The sequence below is a fragment of the Populus trichocarpa genome, chromosome 1, assembly GCF_000002775.5.
Source record: "Populus trichocarpa isolate Nisqually-1 chromosome 1, P.trichocarpa_v4.1, whole genome shotgun sequence".
Lineage (NCBI taxonomy): Eukaryota > Viridiplantae > Streptophyta > Magnoliopsida > Malpighiales > Salicaceae > Populus > Populus trichocarpa.
In genome coordinates, this window is record NC_037285.2 from 30,806,534 (window position 1) to 30,820,265 (window position 13,732).

The window sequence follows — 13,732 nt, forward strand, 5'->3', positions numbered from 1 at the left end:
CAGAAAGGTGCCAGCGTCGCTGTGCTCCTGAGTTGTCCAGCACCGCCACTAGATGATGTCAATCACTGCGAAAAGATACATGGAGATGGGGGGGAACTAGAACAACATCCTAAACCACAGAGCATTCAGAAACGACCCAGGCGTGACGATTAAGAAAAAAAATCCAATGGTTGCAGGATTAGTGAAGATAAAAGGCTCTAAAGATTGGGGGGTGAATTAAAACGTTGAATTTCACGCAGATCCAAAAGAGGGAGATGAAGGAAAATGTGCTGATCTCAACAATAATAAGCATTAATCATTCAATATTTGATCAACAAATATCATGGTTTACATCCCTTTCAACAGCAATGGAAAAGCACTGCAAAAAACAGATGCAGAACGGTGAAGAAACTCGCTGGTCTCGTTTTACCCTGCCTGCATTCATCAGATACCGGAAACTTCCATTCCCTTCAAAACCGAGAAGAACCTTCAATAAAAACTGTGCATCCACACGAGTAACAAGCCCACAAACAGAAGTGAACAAACTAGACATTCGAGTTAAAACTCATGTTAGCCAGAAGCAGTTTTCCTTTCTACTGCCACCGCTGTATGCATTCAAGATAGAATTAGTAAAAATGTATAGAAGGTTAACAGTTCTGCTATTTTAAAGCTTCACCACCTTCCTCCAGACATGGAAGGTAAACTAAAACTAAACCTCCATTTGCTCTATCCCTAATTGGAAAACCGAGCTCCAACACCTTAGCTGGATCCTGCATTGAGAGTATAAAGATTCGTCCAGGCCCTAGTTTGAGCCGGTGAATGATCATGCTCTATTTACAGATTAACAGAGGCAGATCCCGAAGTCCAAAAAATGACTTGAACTCCTACTTTGTAACTTCTAATCCGTTAGTCAATTAAAGCTAGCTACCAGTATAAACAATTGTAGTAATGCAATCCTACCCCTCAATCAGACACCTCCATCTTCCATATCATGTTATCTGCACAGCTATCATCTGACTTGTCTAGGGCTGCAACTTTCGCCCGATATGCTGCTAATGCCATTGCACTCTTTCCCCTTTCATCCTGAGCTAGCTCACAAGCTTCACTAAAGGACCCTGATTTTAAATCTGCTGGAGGGATAAAACAGTCTACTGAAAGGCCGGGCACATTGAATGCAACCTCTTCAATAGTCCAAGCTTCCTCCATCTTTGTCTTGGTATGGCTCATTGCTACCTCGCCAAACCTGTAAAGAGTCACCACAGTACGACCCGAGTGGGCAATCATGATCCCTTCAACTGGCCTGTAATCATCAAGGAACGAATTGATTGTTGTTTCCCAGTAAACTGCATCTCCACCATTGGATTGGATACGGGTCAGATGTGAATCCTCCATGTGAACAAGAAGTCCAGTCTTTTGACTGAAGTAGCCGAATAAAACATGCCTTATGATCTCTGCAGGGCCTTCACTCCGGGCCTTCAGAGTCTGTGGATCAGCAAAAAGCTTTAGTATAAAGCAATCCTCACCATTTATGTTTTTCTCTCCTATGCACTTTGCATCAGCAAACATACTGGCTGTGGTTCTTGGATCAAGACCCTGAAATAGGATTAAAAAGTACACGGATGAGCAAATTAGTAACACAAAGGTAAATGTCCCAGCACTGTTTGCAGGAGGAATTAGCATAAAGAACGTCACCTGAAGTGCTCGACGCAAGGGTCTGACAGGGCCTTTAGCAGTATGTGCACCAAGCCAAGGTGTGTGCCTCCAAACAAGTTTGCCATTGCAGCCAGCATGAACCTTACTACCCCCAACCGCTAGCTCAACATACCACATATCAGGATTCATCTGCCAAAGCACAAACCCACCCGATTCCACACCTCTAGCACCATTCCGGTTCTTCACCACCCTCGTGGGTGTTTCAAATTCCGAAGCTATCATCTTAAGCTTTCCCATAGCATACGCATTTCGAATAGAGTTCTGCACCTGGTGCCCACCAGACGCTGCCATGTACTGCTGCAATATGTACTGGGCAGAGGAAGTTTCCTGCAGTAATGCAATCCCATAAAAGACAAAATATGAGCAACAACTCTTTTTTGTTTTTCAAAGAAATTAAAACAATTCACACCAAGTAACAGTGAAGACAAATGGAGTCGAGCGTCCACAGTTAGCAGCAACCCATTACACACTATGGTGCAAATATCAGTTTCAACTTTCATGAAAAAAGATTAAAACAAACAAACAAGTCCTTACAATATCATATTTTTTTCAATAATTTCAGCAGAAGAAGAACAGATTGTACTCTTATGAGCACCTTTGGAGATTCAACCAGAAATTTTGTAGAGCAACACCAGATGTAACATCATGAACTTTTATTTCTTTGCCTTTCCTCTGTTTCTCACCAGCCAAAGAAAATATTGGCGCCCCCCAAAAAAATAAAAATAAAAAGCAATTTAAAAAAGTTAACCTAGAAAAAAAAATATTCCATGGATCTAGCAATTCACTGATACAATAATTCTCAATTCACTTAAAAAGAATGAAAAGAAAAGGAAACCCACAAAACTACTACTCTCAGTAAGCCAATGTCCAATCCCAACTCTGCTTAGTTGTTTCCACTTAACCTTCTCCACAAAACAAACAGTCCTCAAAACTAATTACTTAAAAAAATGCAGTTTTTTCTTAAACCTTGCGAAAAAAAAAAAATCAAAAACCGTTTGTGCATTGCTAAAGAAAAAGAGACAGAGAGGGAGTTTACAATGGGAGTGTCTTTAATGCTAAGGTGAGGCAAAGGGTCCAAAGTGCTAACATGCACTGGAGCCAATGGTGCACCCATAACCCCAAGCAACAACCTCAGATCAGACCTCTTGTAAGCCAAACTAGTAACCGACGGAGCCCTCGATAACTGCCCTCTCATCCACTGACCCAAACCCGACCCGACCCGTTTACGCTCACCTTCCCCTCCATCCGGATCCGGACCCTCCATTAGTGGAGATAACGCTTCCCCAACCATTGGCCTCAAACTCCCTGATCTCCCAATCACTGGTTCTGGTTGCGACGCGAAGAAGGAAGTTTCCTTATTGTGTTTTTTGCGGCGAAGCAGGCCCGACATTGGAGACGCGGTTCGAGCCGGGCTGTTGGAGCGGGAACGAGAAGGGGAGAGGCCACGGACAACTTCTTCTTTGAGCGCCGAGAAGAAACCTTGTTTTTTTTCCATTTTTTGTAGGGGGAAGAGATGAGATGAGATGAGAGTAGCCGCCGGTGGTGAGGAAAAGGAAAGAAAGTGAGATGTTTTTCTTCTTCTTCTTTTTTTTATTGGTGAGGGGGACTAGGTGGGGGAGTTTGTTGGAATAAACGAGAATTTTTCATGGGAGATGGGAGTGTTTTAGGGTGTGGGAATGGTGGAGAAGTGGGGAGGGAATAGTGGGAAAACAGTTTGGGGAGAGGGAGGGACAGTGAGCGTGTGTGTTGGGGTTTGTACCAGAGCGAGTGACAAAGCTTGTGATATATATATATATATATATATATATATATAGAGAGAGAGAGAGAGAGAGAGAGGGTTGGGGGTGGGTGAGTGGTTACTGGGCAGAGGCCATATTTGGGAGGGGACTGCGTGGTTAGTGGGCTCGAAGACTTTTACTGTTTTGGTAAGAGCTCTCTTCGTGTTGAATAAACATCCATGAAATTAAAGGACATGGATAGCACCTGTTTCTTTTATCCTTGATTTTAATACAGGTTTTATTAGGGCTGATTGGGAGTCGTTTATTTAAAAATAAAAATATGTACATTAATTTTACCATGTCTTCTGGAAATAAATGGTGATAATATGATAGCATTTGCAGAATGTTTTTTTTTTTTAATCTCAACAATATAGCATGGCCAAGTCAGCAAAAAAAAAAAAAAAAAGCATTAGTAAAGCTTTGTTGCTTGAGGCAAAGCGCTAGGGAATAGTGTTTTGCTTTTTTTAAAAAAAATTATTTGAATTTTTAATATTATGTTGATTTAAAATTATTAAATTAAATATGGAATATTAAGATATGAAATGGGTAAATTAAATTAAAGATATAAAGTTAAATGGCAATGGATAAATTTTTTTAAAAATAGTATATAGCATAAGTTGTTAGAAAATAGAAAAGATGGGGATAAAAATAAAATAATTAAAATATTGGGTCAATGTGTCATTACCTAAAGTTTTGACTATAAAAACCCCAAAATTTCTCTTAAATGGCCGGCTACAAAAGAAGAAAAGAGGGGGAGGATTTTCAAGCCTTTTTCACCAAAAACAAAAAATACAACAAAATTGAAGAGATTTGGATAAGATTTAGCCTAAATAGTGAGAGAATAGTTCCTAGACTAGACAAAGACAGAGGGAGAAAAAATTGAAAGAAATTAGGGAGATTACGTGGAAAAGGGTCGGTCAAGTGGGATAAAAAGTGATTGTTGGAAAACTTTCGACTAGTCGAGGACTCATAGGTTTTAAATTACTATAAAAGTTAGATTGATTATAATTATAAATTGATGTGTAAATTGTAAATTTTATGTTAGGGTTCATGAATAAAATTTAGGAAATGAGAAATTGACTTTGTTTAATGTAATTGGCATGGAAATGGATGAAAAACACACTCAAAATAATGAATTATTGAAGAAAAAAATCCTAGGGATTAGAAGGGTGTTAGTCCCAGCCATAAAGGGATTAAATTGAAAAAAATTAAAAACAATGCATGAATCTACCTTGACATGTGTTAAATGTAAAGAATGGATGAAAACGAAAAAGAAATTTTGTGTTTTTAATTTTAATGAAATGTTGGTTATACTCTATGTTAAGAACATTTCAAAGCTTTTGGGAATTATGGAGATTTTTGTGTTATATTGAATATTTAATAAATAAAGGAATGTAGAGAAAGTAAATGCATTTTAATAAGATAATTTTGATTGTTTATAGAAGGAAGTGAGAAAATTAGTTGATTAGTAGGATGATAGGGTAAATGGCGTAATAAATCACATAGAGGAGAAACAATGGTGTTGAATGGTGAGAAAAACGAATGCAAATACAGTGTTATAAGTCAAAATAAAAAAATTGAAAAACTGGATAGATTCATTATCCAACTTCTAGTCGGATTTATAACTCGAAAATGACAAAAAAAAATTGGAATAAGTTCTCCATGAAAGTTGAAGTAAAGGATAATATCTTTTCAATGAATTTGACCTCATTTAAGTCAGAGTTCTAAAAATCCATATACAAATTAAAAATTAAGGGAAGGTCATACTAAATTTGGCTAAACAATTTTGATGTTACAATAAGAATAGTCTTGAATGTGTCGATGAAAAAAATTGAGTTTCCTTCCTTTTAGTAAAGCTGCAGCCTGTAATTTAGCTTTCAAAAGAAATAAACTATACATGAAACCAAAATTTTAGTTTGGTTATGTTTCAAGTAAGGATTCGTTTAAAGATAGGAAATTGTACCAAGTCATTTTAAATCAAGAATAAAATTATGGTCTATTAAGTTAAAATATGAAGCAGCCGAGGACTTGAATAGTAAATGATATTATTCCTGTTAGTATAAGAGAGACTGTAGAACCCACCTAGCAGTAGAGAATCCGTTTACACGCCCAGACTTCAGGCAGGTGCTTCGCATCTTAAAACTAGAGCATTGTTTAATTTGCATGTAATTCCTTTTTAAATGTATAACAATCGTATTTGATTGATGATAAATTGTTGAAGAAACTAATTACCCTGGTAAATAAGACTAGTGCCCTGATTAATGGGTGATTGAGAAACTAGTTACCTTAATTAATGAGACTAGTGCCTGGTAAATGGGCAAATGAAGATATCGGTTTCCTGGTTAATGAGATTAATGCCTTGGTTAATAGGTAGATGAAGATATTAATTTCTTGGTTAGTGAGATTAGTGTCTTGGTTAATAGGTAGATGGAGATTTTGGTTCCATGGTAAATAGGATAATTCCTTAATTAATGGGAAATTGGAGAACTAGTCCTTGTGATTACTGAGACTAGTTCCCTGGTTAATGAGTAATTAGAGAGATTCGTAATGTAGAAATGAAATAAGTGATGGTCTGACAAGAGAAGATACTACATTCTTAAATCATACGAATTGTATGAATTGGGAATAATTATATATAAAAGTAACAATAGTAAATTTTTTCGTGTCTAAACTAATTATGCTAAGTATTATATAAATTTCAGGTATTTCACAGTGTTGTGACGGGTAGTGGATATTGCATTTGTAATTTTGTGAAATCAATGCATATTTTGTTATATAATATAATTTTGTAACCAAGTAGTGTATGAATCCAAAATAAGTATGGGTGATGTATCTTAATTAGTTTATTTCAAACCATATAATTGTAATTATATAGATAAAGTTTTAGGTTCGCTTAACATTAATATGAATATGTGTTTGTTTTATGTCGTAACTAAGTTAATCATACTGTTACTTAAAGTATTTTGGAATAATATCATAATTGATTTGCTTGAGAAAATATGGAAGAAAAAAAAATTTGTTTTTGAGTTAATGGTAATATCTAAATATGGAAGTACCGATGATGAAAATATGTTGAAATTTTATTAACAGGTTGTGAAAATTGATTGAGTCGATAACTTGGTATAAAAATATAAAGAAAACTCTGCTGAAATTTTGATAGGATAAAAAAAATCATATACTTTAAATGGTAATACTATATGTTTTTGTAAATATGATAAAATAAAATTTAGAGTTATCACAGTTGGTATCAGAACCCTAGTTTAAGTTTATGAATTAGAATGGAACTTTGACAATTGTTGAATTGTATTAGGATGGTTCTTATGAGGAAAGGTACAATGACAAATTCCTTGACAGGACAGGAACATATTCAACATATCGGCATTGTGGAGAGGTAGGGGAAGGATCCCCTATAGGATATTGTCTCTCATATTTCACTGATATCTCATCAATCGAGATTGAAGGAGGCATTTAGACTTTGTGATAATGTTGTCTCAAGACAGGTGAGAGTGTCACAGTCTGAGGGGCTAAGTTAGTAGAGACAGAGAACATATACCCTTATCGACAACAACAACATTTACAAGAATACCCGCACTACACATTAACCTTGCATTTATATATTAAATAATGAGAGTAATGATTGAGGCGATACCCAGTACACCAGTTACGACAGTTCTAGTAGCTCCAGCAGAACAAACAACACTAATAATTATGACCTTTACTAATAATGTAGTTACATTGGTGCAGATTGTGTAGAGCATGAGAGAGTTAGGATGTGAACCTTATTTAAAGGAGCTAGATGTTGAGATTGCAGGTAGATAGCTTCGCACAATTGAGAATATTATGGATCAAATATAGGTATCAAAGGATTTATGAGTGAATTGTGTCATGCACTTACCATCAAATAAGATATGGTCTTGGTGAGATACAATACAATTAAAAAGACCTGCAAGAACATAGATTAAATTTAAGATAAAGTTGAAAAGTTAGTTTTACTCGTCATATCATCGTAAAGTGAAAGAGCAGAAGTTCCTGACTTTGGTACAAGGAGACTTATTGGTGCTTGACTATGAAAGAAGGTTCTATAATCTTTTCACGTTTGCTTCGCATTATGTACCTCCTAAGCAGCGCAAGATAGAAAGGTTACAAGATGGATTATGATAGGAACTGAGGCAATGGCTGATTGCATTCAAGTTCGACATAGCTAGAGAACTTTTTGAGGCAGCAGAGGCCTTAGAGGCATGTATAATAGAGGGCCAGTAGGGAAAGTTTAGGTATGACAAAAGAAAGGATGTGGATTACACTTCAAATAGACCCCTTCTTTTTAAAAAAAAAAACAAGAGACAATTTAATCAGTTTAGAAAATAGGGAAGAGTAATGGTTGAGTCTACTTAAGGTGTTGATGTGGGGTTAATTGGAGGGCAATTGAACCCAAGGGATAGTTCTATTAGAGAATCTTCAAAGCAGAAGACATTTATCTATCCACAGTGTGTTCAGTATGGGCAAAAACATTTAGTGGACTATTCTGCATCGCTAGGATAATACTATATTTATAGAGGAGAGCATAGATGATAGGACTGCCTATATTTAGGTCGAGAGTGCTACTATTGTGGGGGACAAACACATTTTTTAAGGAATTTTCCTCGGTGGACTTAGTTTATTAAGATTTAGCAACAACAAGTTTAGAGTCGGCAGTAATCAGTCACTGTGGACAGACGAGCCAGACAAGCACAATCAGGGGCCAACAACAGTAGGGGTTGAACTTAGGCTCAGACTGACAGGCCTAGAGAACCAGAACTTAGGGCAAAGTATTCTACGTAACATAGAAGAAGACTAGGGCTACCCTTGATGTAGTGACAGGTACATTACAATGAAATTCTCTGCCCGTGTATGTGTTTTTTTATGTTAGGGCTACACATCTTTTTGTCGCAAATAAGCTTGTGGGGAAACTAGGGAAGAATCCATGTAGGTTGTTGTTACCTATTTTTGGGCCCTACGTGCTGGAGATGGTGTGTATCTCTCTTGAACCAAATGCAGGAGTTTGGCTCATGGTTGCTGAAAGATTGACAAAAGCAGAAAATAAAGAAATGTTTTTTGAACCCTAGTTCAACTGTTTTTTGCTCTCTTTATCCTCCTTCTTTGCTGCCGAAATCGTCAGGATTCTTAGGCTACTTAGGAGTCTTTATAATTTTAAATTTGTTCCTTCTTTATCTAGTCTTTAAGGTTTTTATAAATCCCTCAGAATTTGCACTAAAAAAATTGATTATATTGTTGTCGTAATTCTGTTGTAATACCAACTTTGTTCCAACTTAGACTTTGATTCTGATCTGATTTCGTGCAATATCAGACCTTCCCAACTATATTTTGTCATTCATGACATGTTAAAGAATTGATTTGTACCTTTATTGGGTGCTAGGGCCCACTATTCTGAGGTCAAACTCTTAGTCATATTAGGATGCTCAGCATTGTCAGTTTCCGAATTAGATCAAGAAACCCTTTTTGACCAACCAGATTGTGGCCGGATTCTGTTCTTCAAAATGATTTTATCTGACTTTGAACCCCTCATGAAAATTGTATTTCTAGATATGTAGATGAATTTGAGTTTTTGAATCGCCTGATTTCGATATCATAAGCTCAAGATATTCCCGTTTGAATGTCTAGTGAAAAGTAGAGAATCTTGTCGCGAGAAGGATTCTGATCCGAGTTTGCAGGTCTGATTCGAGGAACCTGATTTAATGTTTCAAGGATTTATTAGGTTAATTAAAGACCAATTTTAAACTTTTGAAAGTTAATTGGTTTCGTTGAAGAAATTGAGAACAAGGACTAGATCAGAAAATGTCATAATAAAGGTGCCACCATTTGGAACTTAGCATATTAATTAGTATGTTGGAGACATCATTTGTTTTTTTGCCGTGCTGGGGAAACATTTCTGCTTCTTCAAATGACGTCGTGCAATCCTTTATTTTTAACAAACCACGTCGCGTATAAAACAACCCCATAATAGGAATTAATTGGCATGGTACTGTTCATTTGTGTTTTGAGAATTGTACCCCTAGTCTGCGATTTCTTTCCTTTTCCTGCAACCGTTCCTGTTGATAAGTTTTTCTTCCTCTCATCCTTGCGTCCTCTAGCTGGTTTGGTGTGTAAGTTGTCACCTCTTTTCATGCCAAATGATTAGCTACAATTTGCCTTTTCCAACACATACGGTCAAGATGAGGGAACACTAGAGTTGGTCTCCAAGTCTAAACAATTGTATAAAGAGTTGGTTTTGCAAGAAAAAAAAGGAAAGAATGTGTGGCGGTAACATAGAGCATTAAGGCTAATATCAATGAATCATATATGTTAGGAAAATAATTACTGCAATATAAAAAACCATAGATATAGGAATTGATTGGTGATGGTTATGAAAAATAATTACTGCAATATAAAAGACCATAGATATAGGAATTGTTGGGGTTGTTTATAGAAGTTAATCTCTGTAATAATTACTGCAATATTTCCTTGAATAGCACGTGTAAAGGTTTCTATATAAGTGAACCTCCAGCCATATGCAGAGGGGGGGAGAGTTTTTCTTTCATCTTTTCGTTACTGTGAAAGCCTTCACTGAACGGGAAAAGAAAGAGAGAGAAAAAAAGAAAAACAGAGCAAATGAGTAAACAGAGGGAAAAAGGAAAGAAAGAAAAAAAAAGAGAGGAGGAGAAGACGTTTGAGATCTGCATCACATAAAGAGGAAGCTCTGCTGCTAAACATTGACATAAACTTTCGTCTGTCAAAACTAGTGAGACCTGCAGAAATGAGGGAGATCTGCAACATATAGAGAAGAAGCTTTGTTGCTGAACCTTGACAGAAACGATAATTTGGGTTTGTATTTCATCTTCTGCAGCCAAAACTAGTGAGACTTGCAGGTATAAGTCTCAACTTTCTTCTCCTTTGCTGCATATAAATCTGATTGTTTTTTTATGTTTTAAAAACCTGTTTTGTCTTTTGGCTTTGCACTTTCATTTTCTATATTTTTGACAATACAATGAATGCTTGTCTTCTGTTTCCTTCCGTGGCTTTGAGCTTAGACGGTTATTTTTGTTAGAGTTTGCGGGTTCCTAATGTTTTTTTTTCTTTCTCTCTGGATCATGAGGAACCGTGGGGGGCTGTTAGGTCTTCATTATCAGCTCACTCTTCTGTTCGGGTGTTTTCCCTGCTTTATAATCTTGGATTGCATTTGAAGTAATCTTTCGGGCAAGTCTAGGGGGGATGCGTTTTCCTCTTTGCTTTTGAATGACAACATTTGTGTGTGTTTACTGTTCAAGTGAATTATAATTCATTTGAACAATGACTAAGTTTGGTTTTGGGGTTTAAGTTGATAGATCGAATTTTATTTGAGGGGAGTAGCTTCGAAGGGCCATCTTTTTTTTTTTTTTGAATTGTTCATTTTTTTTTCTCTTGCAAAATTTGAAGAATATATATATGGGCACGGTTTGTCGTCTTTAATTGTGATTAACTGTGATGCTTAGGTTTTTCGAAAAAATATAGAAATGTTTTCTTATATGTTGCATACGGCCAATACCCTAACATATTTGAACATTCCTTTAATAAAAAAAAACTATTTGAAGTTTCGAAAATGTGTTTTAGCATGGATTTCTTAAACACAAAAATTATTTTCTTGCATTCTGAATTTTACAACATGTTTGTAAAACTTCAAAGGGTGTTGGTCAATATTCCAAAAAATACAAAATCTTATTTTTGGGGAATTCTACTTTATTCACCATTTATATTTGGATAAAGAAATTCCAAAGGGATTAATATCCAAAATATTATTGGGAATAACTTGTTATTATTCACTGTTAATATTTGGATAAAACAAAACCAAGTGGTAAATATCCAAAATATTTTTCTAGAAATAACAAGTCATCACACATCCTTAAAAGAAGCCTCGATTATAATTGAGGACATTTTAATTTTTGACTTCACAGTTTACGAGCCGTGAAAGTATAAAACACTAAGGTAAAAATAGGCTTTTAAAGCGCTTTGAATTTTTTTAGATTTTTAATTTTTTATTCCTCTTCCTTGCGATTTACGAGTCACGAATACTTGAAATACTAAGAGAAAAATGAGTTTTTAAGCATATTGAATCTCCTTAGATTTCTATCTTAGCTATCTTGTAATTCATAGGTTATAAATTTAGTTCAAATGAAACACAGATTTTAAGAGATCTACATCGGTTCTTCTTGGCACTCTGTAGACATATCTAAATGTATGATCTATATTGGCCAAGGGTTGCTTTTAGACTTTGAATCCAAGTCCATTCATCATTGAAAACCTATCCTAGGAAAACTGATTAGAGAACACCAACACCATAATAATTATAAGGCAAACCAAACACCAAGTAGCTTACCTTAGGTAGGGCGAATTAGGGATGCTAAAACCTTCCCTTTAGGTAACCAGTCCATTGCCTTAGAATCTCTGAAAGACCAGTTAGGTTTCCTAGTGACCATAAAACTAGGTGGCAACTCCTTTATTCACAAAATAAAGACCCCAACAATCGATTCCCCGCTTCGGGAAGGGTTGCTGAGACGTCGAGCTCTGGCGAGGGTGGGATATAGGTCAGAAAAAAAGTTTACTATAAATACTTTTTTAGGAAAAAATGTTAATATTGATCACGCGTTTAATGGAATCAGGGTTGATATAAAAGGTATGTGAGATTAGAGTAGACCATTAGAAATGTTAATACCATTAGAATTACATGATTTTGATGTCATCCTTGTGATGGATTAGTTGGGTACAAATAGAGCTCAGATGGACTGTTTTGCGAAAACAATGACTCTCAAAGGACCAGATGATGAGAGAGTAATATTTAGAGGGGAAAGGCAGGTTGTACCGAATTTTGTTATATCGGTTATGATTGTTAGGACAATGATGAAAAAAAGGAGTATCTAGCGTATGTGATGGATATGGAGAAAGAAACTATTGATGTAATACCTGGTATGTGATGGATTACCTCTGAAAAGGGAAATGGAAGTCTCTATTGATGTAGTACCTGATATGTCTCCTATAATCCAGTCTCTATTGGTGGTTAATAAGATTTAGTTAATTTTTTCATTTTTATTTTGAATCTTAGAGTGTGTTTGGTATTGCGGTAGCTTTTGTGGTTGTGGTTTGAAAAAAATTGTTTTATAAAAAGTACTTTTAGTTGAGGTTAGTTTGAAAAAATAGGTGTTTGGTTAAAACTGTGGTTGAAATTGAGGTTGAAGAAAAAGTAGTTTAATGTGTTTGGTTAAAAAAATGCTTTTCAAATTGAGGTTATAAAATAATTAATATATATATATATATTAATACTAATGATTTTTAATGCAATAACATAATTGGAATTGCGATCAAATTTCACAAATGCTACGTTATTATGCGATATCCTTCTAATTTATGTAGTGTTATTAAATAATATTAAGTACTAGTTTTTCGAGTAAAACACAATTTTTTTTAAAAAAAATCAACAATTTCATTATGTACAAAATTCATTCGACAATAACTACAGTTATCATGATTTATCATGTGTGCAATAAAATTAAGTAAAATATTATCAGGAATAAAATTGAGATTACAGTACGAATAAATTTAATTTACGTTAAACTAATTTTTTTAAAATATATATATATATATATATATATATATATATATATATATATATATATATATATATATTTCACGTGAACAATACGAGTGCAATTAATTAACTGTACTAGTTTTTCAGGAAAAAAAAACTTTGCGCACTAGTTTTTTTTTTTTAAAAAAAAACTAACTGTTCAATTAGTGAACAGTGTGCAGTGGAGCCATGCTCCACTGTTAACGTTGGGTCAGCATCATGAGAAGCAGCATTTTGCTGCTTCTCAAAACCTGCGGTGCAACCTCAAATATCAGTGGGCCCTACCAGCAAAACACCCTGCTTTTTCTTTAACCAAACACTAGGTAGTGTGGCTGCGGGTGAACCTCACCCGCAGCCACACTACCAAACAGCCACTTAGAATTATTATTTCAGAAAAAGCACTTTTTCCACCTCACCCGCAGCCACACTACCAAACAGCCATTTATAATTATTATTTCAGAAAAAGCACTTTTCCCAATTACATAGAGCTAATTAAAAAAATACACTAAAATCTTACCATAGAATAAATAAATAAATGTTTTGACTTACCAATATATTATTTCAACATAGTAATTTGACATATATCAATTGATATCTATTTGCGATAATCAAATGATAACCACACGATATT

General features: G+C 35.2%; 1 protein-coding gene across 1 annotated transcript; it reads right to left on the minus strand.

Annotated features, from left to right (window-relative positions):
• Positions 1-270: 270 nt before the first annotated feature.
• On the minus strand, positions 271-3,476 carry LOC7465058 (uncharacterized). The gene is made up of 3 exons (XM_002298724.4): positions 2,729-3,476; positions 1,672-2,019; positions 271-1,572 (listed from the first exon to the last, which is right to left on the minus strand). The coding sequence occupies exons 1-3, from the start codon at positions 3,185-3,187 to the stop codon at positions 943-945; spliced, it is 1,437 nt and encodes a 478-aa protein (XP_002298760.2). The 5' UTR covers positions 3,188-3,476; the 3' UTR covers positions 271-942.
• Between the last annotated feature and the right edge of the window lie 10,256 nt (positions 3,477-13,732).

What these genes read in the sequence shown, in the direction of transcription:
- LOC7465058 (XM_002298724.4), bottom strand. Translation starts at nt 3,187, where the DNA reads ATGGAAAAAAAACAAGGTTTCTTCTCGGCGCTCAAAGAAGAAGTTGTC. An exon ending in GCATTAAAGACACTCCCATT is followed by an intron (nt 2,020 to 2,728) that starts GTAAACTCCCTC and finishes GCATTACTGCAG; the next exon opens with GAAACTTCCTCTGCCCAGTA. An exon ending in CCTTGCGTCGAGCACTTCAG is followed by an intron (nt 1,573 to 1,671) that starts GTGACGTTCTTT and finishes ATCCTATTTCAG; the next exon opens with GGTCTTGATCCAAGAACCAC.